The sequence below is a fragment of the Rhinopithecus roxellana genome, chromosome 17 (assembly GCF_007565055.1).
Source record: "Rhinopithecus roxellana isolate Shanxi Qingling chromosome 17, ASM756505v1, whole genome shotgun sequence".
NCBI lineage: Eukaryota > Metazoa > Chordata > Mammalia > Primates > Cercopithecidae > Rhinopithecus > Rhinopithecus roxellana.
Window position 1 is genome coordinate 86118796 of NC_044565.1, and position 15156 is coordinate 86133951.

General features: G+C 37.5%; 1 protein-coding gene across 1 annotated transcript in view; it reads left to right on the top strand.

The window, feature by feature from the left end:
- Positions 1-15156, top strand: part of EML6 (EMAP like 6) — a 254718-nt gene that overhangs the window by 97872 nt on the left and 141690 nt on the right. Inside the window, 4 exon segments of the mRNA XM_010378900.2 lie at positions 321-419; positions 3558-3626; positions 11066-11251; positions 12836-12971. Of these exon segments, the coding sequence (XP_010377202.2) occupies positions 321-419; positions 3558-3626; positions 11066-11251; positions 12836-12971 (490 nt within the window).

Here is a 15156-nt window from a genome sequence, read left to right on the forward strand (position 1 = left end):
AAAAATTCCAAATACTGCCTTCAAGTTCTGTTTCTGTAATTTCTATTGACTTATCAGAGATTTCCTGAGAGTTTACCTGTATGTTTCTTACACTTAAAAGGATAAAGGAGCTGTAGCTCTTAGGTTTTTGAAATTTCAGCATATGCTAATGGAAAGTCATCTATTGAGATATTTTTAGTTTTGGGTTTAAGATGGGTTTTGAGAAATCGGTTTGTTACAAGAAATTCAATGCCTAACCCATAGTAGTCAGTAACTATTTCTCAAGTGTCAATAAATTTTCCCATCACTTTTAGGTACTAAATTATTGTTCTTATTCTTAGCGTTTAGCCTCTGTGGGGTTGGATGCCAAAAACACAGTCTGCATTTGGGACTGGAGGAAGGGAAAACTTCTGGCCTCAGCCACTGGCCATTCTGACCGGGTAAGAACTTGTTGGATCAAGCTATGCAGATTTCAGAACTGGGGGGGACCTGTGATATTGCTTCTCAGACTTCTAATGTTTTTAAAAGTTAATTTTTCATGTATACGTTTTTCCTATTAAACTTATAAGCATCCTCTTTTTTCATGATTAACAGCTAACTGTGTTAATGTGCTTCTGGTGATCAAGTACTTTATATGGATTGTTACTGCTTTTCATAGGCAAAGCAAATTTTTGATGCTGGCATTTTACTACTTTATGAAATCAAAATGGAATTGAATTTGAAATTATGTATGTATAGTTTAGATGTATTCATTTAGAAATGGAAGTAGTTGTTAGAAAATAGTCACAAAATAATGATTACAGGGGTACACATTTTAATTTTGAATAAGTGTAATGACAGCTTTGTGATTCTTTGTTATATTTGAGAACATTGAATGTGGCCTGCTTATTCCTATTGAAATCAGTGTGATCAGAAATAATTCCATGTAGTCTTAGGCAATGAAGTGGGTTTATACATATAACTGGTCAGAAATCTAATTTACCAGTATCTTGCATGATTAAAATAATTTGACTCCTTTATTATCTTGGGTTCTCTAGTTTCAACAATGAATTTGCTTTACTATCTTACTTGAATTCCTAGGTGTTTTGTATTTTTGCACAATGTAAGTGTTCATGTGGAACAGGCTATCCAATCTTTTGGCTTCCCTGGGCTGCAGTGGAAGAATTGTCTTGGGTCACACATAAACAGCAACACTAATGACAGATGATGAGCTAAAAATCATATCATCTCATAATATCTTAAGAAAGTTTACAAATTTGTGTTGGGCTGCATTCACAGCCATTCTGGGCTGTGGGTTGGACAAGCTTGATGTAGAATCAGGCTCTAATTAAACATCAAATTCACTGTCTCTTGCTTAGAAGGAACTCCTAAAAAAAATTGTAAGTACGAATGGCACATTCGTCTATGGAGGTTTGTAGTTGTAAGGAGACCCCACAGATACTGCAAATTCTACTCCAGGATCAAGTCTTCAGAAAGCTCAGGAGTGACCAACAATAGAACCTCAGTACTGGAAGAGGCTGGTACCACTGAGCCTCTTGGTTCAGTGGTTCCCAATCCTGGCTGCACATAGAATCCCCTGGGGAGACTTCACAGCATATATATATATATATATATATATACACACACACACATATATATATATACACACACATATATATACATATATATACACATATATATATACATATATATACACACACATATATATATACATATATATACACATATATATATATACATACACACACACACACACACTCACTCTTGTATGTAATATTTTATCTGAGTTATGCTGCATTTACTACTTCTATTTCTGAATCATTTTATGTAGTCTGACCTGAACTAGTATACTGTCTGTCTATCTTATCACCTTGGAAAAAGAAAACTAAAATTACAAACAGTTTAAACCAGTAAAATCTCCTTACTTAGAAATAGCCTAATGTAATCACTTTGGCTTGTATAGAAAGAACTTTTATTGTTAAATTCTTACTATTAAGCTAAATTTGGCCTCAGCTGCCCTCCATATGGTAAGTCTCTACAAAATCAACTGCAACCTAGCTTGGTAAGTAACCACACTGAAAATTTAGGTGTATGCTTCTGTAACAAATAGCTGAATGGCAGCCAGCTTCAGCTAATGGCAGGCTGCCACCTGTTCAGACCATGCCCAAATAAAGCAAATTTGGAGCTGAAACTAGGAAAGCTGTTTCTGTACCTCAGTTCATTTTTCCCAGGATACATATACCTAGTGCTGAGTCTGTAATCTTAGGATGTTTTAATGAAATGCTTTATTTGGAACACTGTTCCGCCAGACCCCATAATCTGTGTCACACATAATTTTGCTCTTTATTACTGATACCAGTATGAATTATTGACTGCTTATGGCTAACTTCAAGATTATCTTCAAGATTATTTTAGTGGCACTAAAATACTTAATCCATTACATTTATATAATGAATGTTTTATACCCTGAAAAATAAGTTGATATACTTTATCTTCATTGACCTTAACAAAACTTGAGGTGGTATAATCCACTGTAGAGAAGATGAGGTTAAGGTTAGAGGTGCTCAGACTTGCCTGAGCTTGGATGGCTGAAATGGATACTTGGACCAAGTACTTTTTCTTCAGTGCTCTTTCCGGGGACCATAATTGCTCCTTTATATGTGATGAATAGTTAGTGGTCTAGGTTATTTCTCTGGTCTAGACTTTGTCCCTGACAAGTAGTCCTTCCCTTTCTATCAGCGTGTCATGGAATGTGGTCCATGGATCCACCTCCATCAGAATCTCCTGGAGTCTGTTTAAAGATTTGGGTATCTGGACCCAATTCCAGACCCACTTAAATGACAGCATCTCAAATGGGCCCTGGAAATACCTGTTTTAAGCAATTGCTATGGGCGATTTGATTCTCAGGATTGACGGTCTTTTCCTTCTTGTCTCTGAAATGGAAATAGAACTACCTGCAAACTGTCTGGTAGCTCTTGTTAAAGAATGACAAATAGTAGTAGCAGATATATTTTCAGTTCATCATATAATTGAAAATATAATAGTATGTTGGGTCAGATTAAAATGATAGCCTGAGCGACTATTTAAGTTAGTGTCAGATAAATGCTTCTGCCTTATATTTAGGAATATTAACTTCTGTGATTGCTAGAGACTATTGGCCACATTAAATTGTAGTTAGCTATTGAATGTTTTCCTAGTTAAAAAGAAGCATTTAAAAATTATTTAAATTTCTATTGAAAAGCTGTCTCCAAAGTGCTAGCATTGTGGAGAGCTATTGAAAAATTTGATCAAAAATTTATCCTAAATTGTCCATTTGTTTATCCCAAAATATGACACCAGTTTGTTTTAAATAATTATGGTAAGTTCTCTCTCTACTCAGACTTTAAGGTAAGTAGACATGAGGTGATAACATGTATGTTAGTTCCTGACTCATTCCAAGCCAAATCTTCCATTTTTATCCTGTGCAGGTAACATTGTGTTCTAAATGTGAGGGTAGAGTCTTGGCAATTGGACTAGTATTTGGAAAAGGCAGAAACATGTCAAATGATCAACATGGCAACTTTTAATGTTTTGAACAGATTTTTGATATTTCCTGGGATCCATATCAGCCAAACAGAGTGGTTAGCTGTGGAGTAAAACATATAAAGGTAAAGTTTTTTGTTTTTCATTTTTTAATTTTGGTACCTTGAGTGCAAATAATTTTAGGTGTTTATATAGATAATTTGATGTTGAGAGACTGCTTGACTTGACACTTTTTTTCTTCAATATAGAGCTCTCTTACCTGTTTCTCTGCTCCTGAAGCAAACTAACATCAGCTGATGGGGCTCTCTCTTAGAAATGCAAAGTAATGACAATCAAGTGAAGTGCTCAGCAGGCAGCTGAAAAGGAAATTTTATGTAAATTAAATATCAAACTGAAGACTCATAATACTTGTGGGACTGCATGTTTTAAAACAGTGCTGATTTTAATGTTGTGAAGTAAGTTTTTCCATTATAATGAATATTTACATATTTGCATGTCAACACTTTGACATGTTATGTTCCCTTAAATGAAAGGTGTCATGTTGCACTCTACAAGGAAATAGAGGAATTCACAGTACAAACCTATCTGGACCATTGGTTTTTAAATGCCCCAATCTTCCTCTAGACTACTCTCTCATCTGGGTAGGCCCACATTTGCTTCTTACTATTTTGTTCACAAGTAGCAAAATGAACTGCATCAACATGCTTTGCTCTGACATAGCAAAAATTTCTCCTGACCCCTGGGATATGGCCCAGGTTCTTCTTTCTCTGTAGGATTGTAAATAATAGAAGTTAAAGTCCATAAACAAGAGTATAAAGATTACCTTCTTGCATAGAGCATGTATGGATTCTGTACAAAATGGTACATTTCTGTATGAATGAAGATTTTCTTCTAACCAACCCCTCCTATTTTGCAGTTTTTTTAGTCTAGTTTTTCACGATCCTTCCCATTATTCTTACTTGGTTAGAAAGGGACAGATGATAAAATACTCAAAGAAGTATAACAAATACGGAAGACTTACCTAAAGAATGTTACAAAACTCTGCAGAGGAATGTAAAACAATACTTGAATAAATGGAGTGATAATGTTGATTCTGGACATGTCTAAAATTTACAAATGTATCATTTATCTCCAAATTTATATTTGGTAGAAATGCAGTCAAAATCCCTGTTACTTCTGTTTTTACCTGACAGAATTTCCCTTTAAATTATCCTAAATTAATCTGGGAGCATAAAATAATGACAATAACTATGAACTTTGGGATAAAAAAAAGAATCATGAAGAGGATATGTACCACTATCTACTAAAGCATAGTAGAATTTAATTTAAATGGTATAAGACTTGGATAAAAAGAAGTAATGCTGAAAAATAGACCTTAATATGTATGACAACTTAAAGTATAATAGCATCTCTAACTGATAGGCACAAATTTATCAATTGTTTGGGTAAAATTAATACTTCATACTATACACTAAAACAAAGTCTATATGAATTAAAGAAGTAAGTTTCAAAAACTATAAAATAACTAGAGGAATATATAGGCAAGTGTTTAACTGCTCAAATTGGAGAAAGATTTTTTAAAATGTAAAAGCAAAGACATCGTAAGGGATAATACTGATGCAACTGTAGAAATATTAAAACATTCTGTGTAATTCCTTTCCACAAAAAGAGGGAAACTGCAAACTAGCAAAAGTATAAGCAGCACACGAAGTAGATAACTGGGTTGTTCTGAAAATGCAAAGACCTCTTGCAAATCTGTAGAGTGGACAAAGAGCATAGAAAACTGACAAAAATAGAAACACTGTTGGCCAATAGACTTATGAAAATGTTTAAATCTCAATAATTAAGGAACACAAATTTAAAATAACAAAACATGGTAAATATATCAAATTTACGATTAAAAGTACCCTCTCTTGGCAAGGATTTCGTGAATGAGCACTCTTAAACCTTGCTGGTAGAGAGGGGTAAGCTGATAATGCTCTTTTGGTCCAGAAATTTGGAAATATTTATCCTTAGAAATGTCAATTATCGTTGATCCAGTAATTTCACGTCTTAGAATCTATCCCAAGCAAATTGTTATAAGTGTGAACCAAGAGCTGACTCATTGCTGAGTAAGTGATCAATAGCAAATAACCAAATAGAAGATCTGAAATAAACCAAACAGAAGATCTGAAACCACTTAAGTGTCTCTAGGAAGTTGAATAAAATGTTACATCCATATGACTGAAAGCACTGTACAATCGTTATGTTTTAGATGATTAATTATATTGGGAAATATTCAAAATCTATTGTGTGGGGAAGTTTACAGTTGACTTTGTGGGTGGATGATGGTGAGATTAGATTTGTGGCTTCTTTTTCTTTAAAAACATTTTTATGTAGGAAATACATTAGAAGGACATCTCCAAATGTTAAACAGTATCTCTGGGTAGTGGGTTGATGGATAATTTTTCCCTTGTATACTTCATTGTAAAATTATTTTACAATAATTTATGTTCCAAAATAAGAAATTTTAAAATGGAGAACAAAAATTTTAGAGGTTCCACTACTCAAAAGTGTAAGATATTGCACAACACTTTAGAGCTTCATAAACATTTAATAATCCTGTACCAAGTCCTGATATGTATATTTTTAATCTAGGAAAACGTCAGCTGAAATCTAGGTAGTTTGCTTTATTAGCAGCAGCTGGAGGCTCCTTCTATGCTTGGTACAGCACACCTGAAAGACCAAAATCTCATTCAGTTTTATATTTGAGTTGGTACTAGATGAAAGAACAAAAACAGACCCTACTTTCAATTTGCTTGAAGTTTAGCCATTAAAACATTAAGACAGACCCTTTTGGAAGAAAGGTAAAATCAAAGCCCTCTATCGATAAAGATGAGATCCCAACTGGCTTAGAAGCACATTGTCAGGATGGAGATGCTGCTTAGGCTGAGCCTCGGTGGGTGGGTGAGTTTGGTAGGAAGGATTGGGAGGCAGAACTAGGGGAGGGGTTGCACTTCTGTCAGGAGTTAAGAGAGGCATTGGTCACCCATGGAAGCATGGGACTGGGGAGCTGGTAGGGTCCATGGCTCATGATATGTTCCAAGATTACCAATGTTTTCATTACCAAAGAACCTATTTCCATAGTTTTCTTAGGGAACAAATATATTGAAAGATGGTGGCCACAAAATAAACTAGCCATTGAATCATAGTTTCCTTAACAATGTTTTATTAGTCAAAGATGTGTTATCTGCCAACATGAGTTTCTGATTAAACTAAAATATGCAAGTTGTTTCAGCCATGAGTAAAAAAAATGTGAGTTCATGATGATCCTGATTTCTGTTATGCTGTGGGGAGTTTCTGGAAATTTGGGACCCTAACCTGGGAGCCATCATCCATCCTGTACTCAGTGGTGAAGAAACCCAGGACCCTAGAGGATTAGGTGGGAATTTGACTTCGATTCGTGATTGTTTCCCTCTACTTGACTCTGGGCAACCGTTTAATCTCCCTGAGGCTGAATTAATATTGATTCATTCTATCTCAGAGAGAAGTCACTACCTCCTGAATTTAAGATAATTACATTAAACAGCATGGAACCAGTAGGGGCACAATAATGTTAATTTCTTTCCCCATTTCCTAGGATCACAAAAATGATGGCAGAGGTGGGATTAAAGCTCAGCCTCTGATTCATAGAGCTCTTTCCACTGAGAAATTTCTTTAGTGAACTACCTTGCCTTAATCTTGTTTCAAAAAGAAAACCCTACATGTATTGGGTTCTAACTAGATTTGCTGCTTAATTGATAGAATTCTCCTGATTCCTTCCTATCTCTTTCTATCCTTGGATAACTCTTAACTTTTAAATCAGTAAATTCTAAAAGCAGAAAAGCTGAGACAAAATTCTGAAACTTTATTTGAAAACAAGAACTACTTACCCTGTTTAAATTTAATCATCTTAGCAGACTTGGATATTTTTTCTAAGCAAATGCAAGCATTTTTACCTCAAAGAATCTGGAATGTCTACCTAGCAATACTTTATTAATTTTGTTTAGAAATATAATAAATTTAAACAAACTTCAACAAATTATTTTTCCTATCTGTATTCTCTATATCCAATTACCAGGATTCCTCCACTTTTCTTCCCCAAAAAACCTACCTTAACATTGAATTATTCCAGTCATAAATTGAATGCAAAATCTTTGTACTCAAAGAAAATACCTTCATCTGAAATTTGTGTAGCTAGGGTGAAATCTTTTTCGGCTTCGTAAATCCCCTATGTTTTGGCAAACAGGCAAATCGCAATTATCTGAAACAAATGCTTGAAAAACTAACAGTTGAGCATCAGCCGCTTCATTGGTTTTATAGCAAATGAGCCTACCAGGTTTGTGGATACTGTTGAGCCGTCTCTAGTCAGAGACAGAAGGGACTTTAGGGACTAGCTAGGGCTAGATGAACTCAAGGTACCTGCCAGCTCTAACAAAATTTGCGTTACAGTCTGTGGGTAGAGACAGGAGAAGATAAACAAGGTCTCCTCATTTGGTGTGAATTTAATGATGCATTGCTACCCTAAACTGCCACTGTTTTTCAAGTAGGAAATGCTTCTCAAGAGAGAATATTTCAGGTACTTGCCATTTTCTGCAGAAAATATCATAATTTTAGGGAATCATTTGACTATTTGGAATGTTCCATGTGGGCCTTATACCATTTGATCTGGTGACTTGTCAGTAAACTTTTATGTAGATCAAGTCTGAAGGTAATGGGCTCCATTTTTTGTGACTGTCTAGAAATATTCAGATAACTCAGGCCGGGGGTGTACATCCAAAGTTAAAGGACAAACTAATTCTTTTAATCTTCATGCATGAGGAGGTATAAAGAAAAAGGGAACTATCTGCCATAAGCATTGCCATGAACAGCAAGTTCTTTGGCATGTTGGTACAACCAGTAATCATTTATGTCTAAGAGTTTGTTCAGGTTCAGAGTAACAGCTTAAATGTTTTCCAGAGCTTATACCTAACTAGCTTTTTCCTAGATCTCTTTATTCTTTATTAAAAAAAAACAAATTTAGGCTGGGCGCGGTGGCTCATGCCTGTAATCCCAGCACTTTGGGAAGCTGAGGCAGGTGGATCACGAGGTCAGGAGATGGAGACCATCCTGGCTAACATGGTGAAACCCCTGTCTGTACTAAAAATACAGAAAAATTAGCCGGGCATGGTGGCGGGCGCCTGTAGTCCTGGCTACTCAGGAGACTGAGGCAGGAGAGTGGCATGAACCCGGGAGGCAGAGCTTGCAGTGAGCCGAGATCATGTCACTGGACTCCAGCCTGGGCGACAGAGCGAGACTCTGTCTCAAAAAAAAAAAAAAAAGCTTTGTTACAGGTATGTGCTACCACTCCAGTCTAATTATTTTTGTAGAGATGGAGTTTTGTCGTGTTGTCCAGGATTGTCTCTAACTCCTGGGCTCAAGTGATCTTTCTGCCTTGGCTTCTCAAAGTGCTGGTATTACAGGCATGAGCCTGCTTTATTCTTTCAACATATACTTTAACACCTTTTCATTAATAATACCCAAAGAAATGAGTTACCAGAGCTGATACCTTTTCTGAGAAGATAATCCCATATTGGTCCTTCATTGTGTATCTGCCCTTCATTCTTGCCAAGGCATCCCTCTATTCCCCAACCTGCTGCCACACACACACAGGACAGCCCCCCACCCCCAGCTGTCTGAATCCTGGCCATCTTGGTGTTATAGCCATCCCAGAACTGCTTTCTCCAGTACCCAACTACTCTGAGAGGACCATGGCTTTTCCTCTGCTGCAGGTGTAAAATAGTATGGTTGTTACTGATTTATTCCCACATTCCTGCCATGTGGTTTCATCTCATCCTGCTCTTCTGAATCCAGATGCAGTTTATTCCTCACCGCTGATCCGAGTCCTACTCTTGTTGATTCTGTTTAATTCAACTTAGTTCTCTACCTTTGAATTTCCTTGCCACCTGGGCACAGTCTGAATATGCTACCTTAAAATTATCTCATTGTTTCATTTGCCTCTGCATTGATTCAAAGTTGTCAAAGCAAAGACAAAGATTTCAATATTTTTTCTAAACCCATTGAACCTTTACCTCGGGTGAGCTACTTCTGTTTGTTTTCCCTCCCCTCCAGATGGAGATGACAATACTGTCTTCCTTAGCCTATTAAGGGTTTTGATAGGATCAAATACCTTAGCATATGCAAATAGCCTTTTTAAACTGAGGGGGGCCATATCAAGGACAGTGAGGTTATTCTAGTTGATACATTAAAATATGTTAAGATTTTGAGAGGCCAAGTGGGGCTGATCACCTGAGGTTGGGAGTTCAAGACCAGCCTGGCCAACATGGTGAAAACCCATCTCTACTAAAAATACAAAAGGTAGCTGGGTATGATGGCACATGCCTGTAGTCCCAGCTAACTGGGAGGCCGAGGCAGGAGAATCACTTGAACCCAGGAGGCGGAGGTTGCAGTGAGCCGAGATCGGGCCACTGCACTCCAGCCTGGGCAGCAGAGTGAGACTTTGCCCCCCTGCCACCGCCCACAAAAAATCTATGTCAATGCAAAATATTTTGTGTCTGTATAACCATGGGAGTGTCCTTACTGCCTTCTATAAAATTGCTGAAGCTTTGTGTATGGTCTTCTACACGATGGGACACATTTTATGCAACTAAAACTGAAAAGCCTAGTCAATTATTTGGATATATGGAAATATGACTCATTTATGAAACATTTCTAAGTAACATTTCTACAGTGAAGATTTATAACATTGAAAGTTAGAAATTATTTCCAAATATATGTACACTAAAAGTACCTAGATATAGCTGGGTGCAGTGGCTCACACCTGCAATTCCAGCCCTTTGGGAGGCCAAGGAGGGCAGATTACTTGAGGCCAGGAGTTTGAGACCAGCCTGGGCAACATGGAGAAACCCTGTCTCTACTACAAATACAAAAATTAGCTGAGCTTGGTGGTACACTCCTATAATCTCAGCTACTTAGGAGGCTGACACACAAGAATCACTCGACCATGGGAGGTAGAGGTTGCAGTGAGCTGAGATCGCGCCATTGCATTCCAGTCTGGGTGATGGAGTGAGACTCTGTCTCAAAAACAGAAAAAAAAAAATCTAGATGATATGTCAACAGGTTAACCAGAAGTTATAGACCTTCACAGTTTTCCTTTTTATACTTACCTCAGTTTCTAAACTACAATAAACCTATACTAGTTTTATAACTTGACAGAAATCTAAGCAAAACATGATTTGTCCACTTGATTCCAACTCTGAGAACATTATCTTCTATTAAGTCACCATTAAACAATGAGCAAAGCTTTGAAATTTTGGAACTTTGAAAGTTTTAAAAGTGTTGTTATAGGCTTTTCTCATGTTCCTGGTAGTTAGCTAAAATGTTTTTGTGTTACATGTTGTTGTGTTACAGCAAAGCAAATTAACTTGTTTGTGCCTAGCCTGGATAGAGCAAATTACGTGAAATGCACTGAAATATACATAAACACCAATGCAAAATACATCCAAATACTCTATCTTGGAGATCTATTTTATCACTTACATTCTAGTTTTGGACACTGTGTGGAAATGCCCTGACTGCAAAAAGAGGGATATTTGGCAAAACGGGGGATCTTCAGACCATCCTTTGCCTTGCATGTGCCAAAGAAGACATCACCTACTCTGGTGCTTTAAATGGTGACATCTATGTCTGGAAAGGGCTCAATTTAGTCCGCACCATTCAAGGAGCACATAGTGTAAGTATTACCGTGTGGAAATCTGTGAGTGATTTACTAAATAAGGTAAGACCACAAATCGCTCCCTGTATTTTTCTCTTGTTGTTTTAGAATCAGAGGACCCTGCTGAACACTCCCCACTCATGACAATTTCCCAAATTATGTTTACTCACCTAAAGGAAAATATATTTCAAAGCACACAATGTAATTAACCTTCACTTTAACTATTAATTGCTTGATTTGTGTCATCTGCAGTAGTTTGACAGAACACTAGAACTAGCTCATCAGGTTCATCTTACAGGCACTTCTCAAACTTTAATGTGCCCATGAGTTTCTGGAGGATCATGTTAAAATGCAGATTCTGGCTCCATAGGTCTAGGATGATGTCGCCACTGCTCATCAGTGACCCATAGTTTGAACAGGAAAGGTGTAGATAACTATTGCTCTTACATTGGTTGATGAGATAGATTTTCCTCATTCTTTGAGGTGCAGGGTGTTACCTCCACACCAGTGTCATGAGCTCTTAAGGTACAATCAGAAACCATTGATAACCACATATCTCTGGTGTCTGCTCTGTAAGAACAAGGACAAACTTCTTACCACTCTGCCCTCTTTTTTGACACATATGAAAATGACTACATTGTTGTATCTACAGGTGATAAAATTGTCCCTACAAATGGGAAGATGATGTGAAAGGCAAAGCCTATCATAGTGAATGGAAATTGGGTAATGATGTTACTGGAAATGATAAACCTTTAGCTTATTGCCTCCAAATTGATTCCTTATACTCTTAATATGAAGAAAAGTTTAAGCAACTCTTAGAGCTATGACATTTCAGATCTTTCACTATATGTTGCAGGTGAATTTTCTTGGCTTCACTAATTATGAAACAGCTCTTAAAATAATGGGTCAGTATTTGTCCTCGTTCATAAAAGCAGCTGCCTTAGTAACCTAATTTCTTTTTATACTGGATCTTATGTCAACATTATATTCTTGCAGCACTTTTGAAGAAACCAAATAAAGTATTTTCCTGTGGAGGAGCATCTTTAAATTACTAAAACTATTTCCCATGTGAAAATCTTCAAACGATGCTTAACAAGCTAACATAAGTGCTATTTACGTTTTCAATTAGGTTCAAGTGATACCTTTGTGAGCCCACCTGAGGTACATTTTGGGCACTTTTGTGCCTATGAAAGTGTTTATGTTCCTAGCCTCTTATCTCTACTTAATTATTTTAGGCAGCAAGTTCCATGAAACACCTCCATAGTTGTCTTTTCTCTCTAAGGGCCACTTATCATGTAAAAGAATTTGATTCCTATACCTGCATTAATTATATTTTTGAGTTTTTAAAAAACTGCCATCTTTTTAGTAGTGGTAAAAGAGCACTTAAACTAGTTTGCTTTGATTATTATGATTTTTTTAAATGTAGTTGAGATGAACAGTATCATAAATGGCTATTTGATCTATTGTCAGCATTTCAGTAGAGAACAAGGGAGTTTTATTTTTGTTTTTGCCTTGTTATGTTTTTAAATCAACATTCAACTGTATCTATTCATTATACTTAGGATGGTTGCAGCATTGAGTGTTACCTATTTTAATCAACAGGCTGGAATCTTTAGCATGTATGCTTGTGAAGAAGGCTTTGCCACTGGTGGGCGAGATGGGTGTATACGACTATGGGACACTGATTTCAAACCAATAACCAAAATTGATCTCAGGGAGACAGAACAAGGATATAAAGGTAATATATGTGTTAAACTTACCTGTAACTCTGGATGTGAAATATAATGTGAAGTTCTGTATTCGTATTTGTTTCTCTGTACCCCGTTTTTAAAAGGCAGTTTATATAAATATATTGAATACAAGCAAAAGTATGTTAAAAGTAAATGGATGTCCTTTTTCCTAATTTGCACAAATGCATCTGTATGAACCAGCAATGCTGAAGCCAAAACAAGCATTCTGATGAAGTTGCTGAGGTTTCTTAGGAGATGGGATTGTCAGTGACAAAACTGAGAAATTCTAGACAAGTTGGTTACCATAAGAGTGAATGTGCCCAGCCTCTGAAAACAAATGAGAGGAGAAATGTGACAAATTTATTTTTTAAAGATAACTTTAAAGTAGTAGATACTATAGTAGTAGGGATTAAGGGCATGGGCTCAGTCATGTGGCATGGGTTCAAATTCTTTTTCCCTGTGAGAAAGTTAAGAAATTGAACAGCAGTCTCAAATCTCGGGGCATCTATTTCCCCATCTATAAAAGGGAGATAATACTAGCACCAGCCTTCCATGGTTGTATGAGGATTAAATATACTTGCGAAATGCTTAGGATGAGGACTAAATATACTTGCAAAGTGCACTTAGCACTCAGATTGTTAGCTATTCTCACAGTATATAGAGTGTATATATCAGAATACGATACATCTTTTAAAATTCTCATGATAGGCCTGTTACCTTTTGGCAGATAAAGTATTTACAACTGAGAAAGATTGAAGTGGAAAATGTAAATAGGAAAGACAAGAGGAAGTCATAGCGTTGTTAGTATGCTAAGCACAGGTTGGGAGGTTCTGTTCACTCCCCACAGGTGGGCCGCAGACCCAGCACCAAGGGAGGGGTACGTGGTACTGTGAGCCGTGGAGGTCCACGGGATGAAAACTTACCCATCATTCTCATGAAGGGGAATCTTTTTCAGTGCCGAGATGAGGGAGAGATTTCCTGAGCATCTTTTAGAGACGACCCTGTGACATAGGGCTCAAAGTCCTCAACAGGCCTGAAACGAGCTGTTTCTCCTGGGTTGTTCCTCATGAAGCCCCCGCTGTGTGACCTGATGGCGAGGTTGTTCCATAGGCCAGATCGGGTGGCAGTGCATGGTGCTCTCTGCTGGCCTTGGGTAGATTTCAGAGGACTGGGAGAAGACAGCGTAGACTGCGTATCCTTCAGGCCATCCTTAAATAGTGTTGTTTTCAGTAAAACTTTTCCAACAGTTGAGCAACAGGGAAATGAGCTGGATATTGTACTTCCTGTTTATACCTGGAGGCCAGCTGCTTTATGTGTCTGTGAAACAAAAATGTGCATTTAAGTCAACTAATCCAGGATTGGACTGTTGTCTTCTCATGGAGGCTCAGGATGCTGGTGTGCACACATTTCTGAATACTAGGCACAGAGGTTGGCATAGGAAGCTGTGGAATTTGGTGTCTACCTCAATGTAGGGACAAGGAGATCAAAGTCCTTAAGTTCTCTGCCATAGAGTGTGGGCCAGGGAAACTTGATCCAGAAAAAACATAACAAACAGATATAAGCAGGCAAGTACCCATAAGAGTAATTTTTTTTTAAGTACAGTAGCCAAAAATGTTTGACCCTGAACCATGAAGCTTCTTGGTGTATCTTTCAAGGTAAACCAGAAACCAAAACATATACTTAGAGAGTGGAGTCAACTTGCCAGATGGGATTAGTAACCATAAACTGCCTAAACATTGGAGAGCACCAACCAGGATTCATGACTCTTACTTGGCAGTTACTCCATTTAATCCAAAAATTGTATCACATAATTAAGGCATACATTTTAAAGCATAGGGATCAGCTAAGAAGCTATTGGTTTACCCTGTTATACTTTTCTGCCCAGTACTGAGTCCTTGAGCCTGGCTCTCCTGGGAGAGTTCAGGGACCAGTTCTGAATAAGGATCTATGTAACCAGGTGTTGTACTGATCACATGGGCCCCACAGCCACCTCCTGTCTACACAGTTAGGACAGTCAGCGATGCCCTCCGCTGGACATCAGTCTCAGATTCCCGCCCCATCCTTGCCAAGATGAAAGCAGATCTGGGTAGTACACCGTGGACATTGGGAACCTGAAATAAGCCTGCACCTCATAGGATGTGTCCTGTGGTGTGTGGGCTTAGTGTTTATCAGGGATTGGTGTGCATCTTAGAT